This window comes from Alosa alosa, chromosome 9, assembly GCF_017589495.1.
Source record: "Alosa alosa isolate M-15738 ecotype Scorff River chromosome 9, AALO_Geno_1.1, whole genome shotgun sequence".
Classification (NCBI taxonomy): Eukaryota; Metazoa; Chordata; class Actinopteri; order Clupeiformes; family Clupeidae; genus Alosa; species Alosa alosa.
In genome coordinates, this window is record NC_063197.1 from 30,905,657 (window position 1) to 30,910,314 (window position 4,658).

Below are 4,658 nucleotides of genomic sequence, written 5' to 3' on the forward strand. Positions count from 1 at the left end.
CACGCACGCACGCACGCACGCACGCACGCACGCACGCACGCACGCACGCACGCACGCACGCACGCACGCACGCACGCACGCACGCACGCACGCACGCACGCACGCACGCACGCACGCACGCACGCACGCACGCACGCACGCACGCACGCACGCACGCACGCACGCACGCACGCACGCACGCACGCACGCACGCACGCACGCACGCACGCACGCACGCACGCACGCACGCACGCACGCACGCACGCACGCACGCACGCACGCACGCACGCACGCACGCACGCACGCACGCACGCACGCACGCACGCACGCACGCACGCACGCACGCACGCACGCACGCACGCACGCACGCACGCACGCACGCACGCACGCACGCACGCACGCACGCACGCACGCACGCACGCACGCACGCACGCACGCACGCACGCACGCACGCACGCACGCACGCACGCACGCACGCACGCACGCACGCACGCACGCACGCACGCACGCACGCACGCACGCACGCACGCACGCACGCACGCACGCACGCACGCACGCACGCACGCACGCACGCACGCACGCACGCACGCACGCACGCACGCACGCACGCACGCACGCACGCACGCACGCACGCACGCACGCACGCACGCACGCACGCACGCACGCACGCACGCACGCACGCACGCACGCACGCACGCACGCACGCACAAACACACACCCATCTGTGCGGCCGAAGCAGGGAGTCACGGCAACCACAGCACAGAATGTTGAGCTCAGCGCTGGGCTCGCCAAACCAACCCTAGCCACAGCCACGGCCACATGAAGCAAGCAAGCCAGCCAGTCAGTTTCCATCAGGGCCCCTCTCTCTCTCTCTCTCTCTCTCTCTCTCTCTCTCTCTCTCTCTTTCTCTCTTTCTCTCTCTCCTCTCCCTATCTCTCTCTCTCTCTCTCTCTCTCTCTCTCTCTCTCTCTCTCTCGCTCTCTCTCTCTCGCTCTGTGTGTGTGTGTGTGTGTGTGTGTGTGTTAAAGAGTCGGAGGAATGCGTGGTTTTAATAAAGTTTAATGATATATTTGGGGAAAGGGGAAACCGATTGGGGTTGTGTGTGTGTGTGTGGTTGGTGGAGTGAACTATGTGATATATGCATGCTTTGCTGTCATCAGTTACTATGGCAACGCTAATCAGCTCTGATGATGTGCCTGGAGGCCGCAAGCAGCTGATTGGCCCACATCAGAACCACATTTGGCATGGAGTCAGAGTGTGTGTGTGTGAGGGACACTCAGCTAGTGTGTGTCTGACTGGTTGTGTGCGTGTGTGTGTGCGCGTGTGTGTGCGCGCGTGTGTGCGCGCGTGTGTGTGCACGTGTGTGTGCGTGTGTGTGTGCGTGCGTGTCCACGTGTGCGCGTGTGCGTGTGCGTGTGTGTGTGTGTGTGTGTGTGTGCCTGATTGTGTGTGTGCCTGATTATGTGTGTGTGTGTGTGTGTGTGACTAATTGGTTATGTGTGTGTGTGTGTGTGTTTGTGTCTGACTGACTGACTTGACGGGTGGTGTGTGTTGTTTCTGTCCAGTGCCACCACGCACAGTGACCTGGTGCTGAGAGCAGTGGAGGCTGGGATAGCGTACCGCGTCATTCACAACGCCTCCATCATGAACGCCGTGGGCTGCTGTGGCCTCCAGGTGGGATCACACACATTATTGTCATACACACTAACACACACACACATTATCATCACACACACACACACACATCAATTCACACACAGCACACATATATTCAACACACAGACACTAACACATCATCAACTCACACACACATACACATTATCAACACACACACTAACACACTCGCACACATATTATCAACTCACACACACACACACACACATATACACACACTATCAACATACACACATTATCAACACATTCAATCAAAACACACACACACACACACACACACATAGGGATGGGCATTGTTAAGAAATTATCGATATCGATGCCATTGTCGAGTCTGCTTATCGATGCGATTCCTTATCGATTCCCATATCGATTCCTGTACCAATTCCTGTACCATTTGCTGAAGACTTATAGGATGGCTTTGAGAGTTGTTGGCTTTGAATGTCTAATTTAAAGTGGTTTTAGAGAATGAATATCAAGTGTGCAATATCAATACACAAGTTGAATGCTTTAAAATGAAAAGTAAACATTTCTAAAACAAAGCTTTGTATTGGAATCGTTAGTGGAATCATTAACGTGTGGATGTGTATGATTCCGATGGATCGGAACATTTGGAACCGATTCCTAACCGATACCTGGAACCGATTCCCAAGCCTACACACACACACACAGCACTGATTTTAAACACACACACACAAGAAACAACACCACAGCTGATGAGAGAGAGAGAGAGAGAGAGAGAGAGAGAGAGAGAGAGAGAGAGAAGGAAAACTGACCAGTAGGTACAATAAAGACTAAAAAAGGAAAAGACAAACAGAAACAGCCACAAAAAGAGAGAGAGGGAGAGAGAGAGAGAGACAGTAGATATAGAGATAGAAAGGGAGAGAGAGGAGAGATGGAGAGAGACGGTAGAGAGAAAGGAGGAGGGAGGGAGGGAGAGAGAGAACAAAAGAAGGGAGAAGGAGTGAGAGAAGAGAGGGAGTGAGAGAATGGGAGGGAAAGAGTGAGTGAGAGAAAGAAGAGAGATGAAATGAGGAGGTGAAATGCATCATGGGAGGGAACAAGGGGAGGGGGTGGTGTGTCCATTAGCACAAGGGCCGGCCCATCAATAACCTTCAGAGCCATTGACCTGTCAGTGGACACAATGTGTGTGTGTGTGTTTGAGTGAGTGCATGTGTGTGTTATTGTGTACACACTATGACCTTAATTCACACACACACACACGAAAAGTGAAAAGTGAAAAGTGAAGCCCACCACAGCTTAGCCCCACAGCATGGGCTTCACAAAGCAACGTGTTTTAAAGGATATACTCATTCATCATAAAAACACACACTGAAATAAAAAAAACCTCACACAGATCACACATTCGCACTTGCACACACACACACTCACACACTTACACACACACACACACACACACACACACACACTCACACTCACACACACACACACACACACACATACGGTAATTGGTGTGTCGTGTGCACAAAGCCCAGTCTGCAGAGGAGAGCTGTGTGTCTAATTAGGCACCAGGAATGGGCACAGCCTCTCCACCACACAATCCCTCTCTCCATCACTCCCTCTCTCTCTCTCACTCTCTCTCTCCCTCACTCCTAACCTCACTCTCCCTCTCTACCCCCAAATTCTTTCTCTCTCTCTCTCTCTCTCTCTCTCTCTCTCTCTCTCTCTCTGTTTGTTTTGATCGGGAGGTGATGTCATTTGTTTACTCTGGTTAAAGTGGAATGTTGCTGAACGTTCTGTAGCAGCATAAGCACTCAACTGGACGTGTCTCACACACACTCTTCAGAAATCTAATGGGTGAACACAGACACACAGACAGACACACAGACAGACACACAGACAGACACACACACACACACACACACACACACACACACACACAGACAGACACACAGACACACAGACACACACACACACACACACACACACACACACACACACAGAAATCTTATATGAGACACTTTTCTCACACATTTGACATGTCTGCCACAGGGTCATTGTTTTAGGCTTGGTGTGTGTGTGTGCCTGTGTGTGTTCCTTTGAAGCAAGTTTTTGCTGAGCAGTCTCCTGAATGCCACTTTGAGCATGCTGTAGTAGCTATGACGTTTCTCTGTGTCACACTCACACACACACACACACACACAAACACCCAGGCACATACACGTATACGGACAAACATTCCACACAATAACAGGAAGCACCTTGTCTCTGGCACTCCACAATCTACCTCAGACATCAGGGCCTGCTCACAAGATCCTGCTCACCACACACACACACACACACACACACACTCACATGGGCAAACAATAACTCATGATTTGAGATGGTCTGTGGCAAGTAGTAGATTCATATTCCAAGAGGACATGTGTGTGTGTGTTTGTGTGTGTGTGAGAGAGTGTGTGTGGGGGGGGGGGGGGTTCTGCCATGTTTTTGGGCATCGATGTGTGTTTGTGTATGTCTGTGTGTGTCTTTTAGATAAGCTGATCAAGCCTGTTAGAGAGATAATGATGTTGATATTTGGCAGCTTGGGGCAGGTTTACAAACGTACAGTTAGCCTTTCTAAGAGAAAATCCAAACAGCTGGCAGAGTTCGGCTCCACCTCAGCAGCTTTAGGCAGCCTTTCCCTGTGGTGCTATAGGCAGCCTTGCTGTAGATAGATAGATAGATAGATAGATAGATAGATAGATAGATAGATAGATAGATAGATAGATAGATAGATAGATAGATAGATAGATAGATAGATAGATAGATAGATAGATAGATAGATAGATAGATAGATAGATAGATAGATAGATAGATAGATAGATAGATAGATAGATAGATAGATAGATAGATAGATTGATTGATTGATTGATTGATTGATTGATTGATTGATTGATTGACTGACATTTGCAGTGACAGGGCAGGGACTGACCCTGTGTTTCAGTATGCAGTGGGAAGGTGCTCTTTGAAGTGTGTGTCATGGTGGTAGTGCAAATAAGTCCAAC

At 50.2% G+C, this 4,658-nt stretch overlaps 1 protein-coding gene across 1 annotated transcript in view; it reads left to right on the plus strand.

The window, feature by feature from the left end:
- Window positions 1-1,144: 1,144 nt before the first annotated feature.
- Window positions 1,145-4,658, plus strand: part of dph5 (diphthamide biosynthesis 5) — an 8,340-nt gene continuing 4,826 nt past the window's right edge. Inside the window, exons 1-2 of the mRNA XM_048252914.1 lie at window positions 1,145-1,221; window positions 1,545-1,653. Of these exons, the coding sequence (XP_048108871.1) occupies window positions 1,145-1,221; window positions 1,545-1,653 (186 nt within the window). The remainder of the gene's footprint in view (window positions 1,222-1,544; window positions 1,654-4,658) is intronic.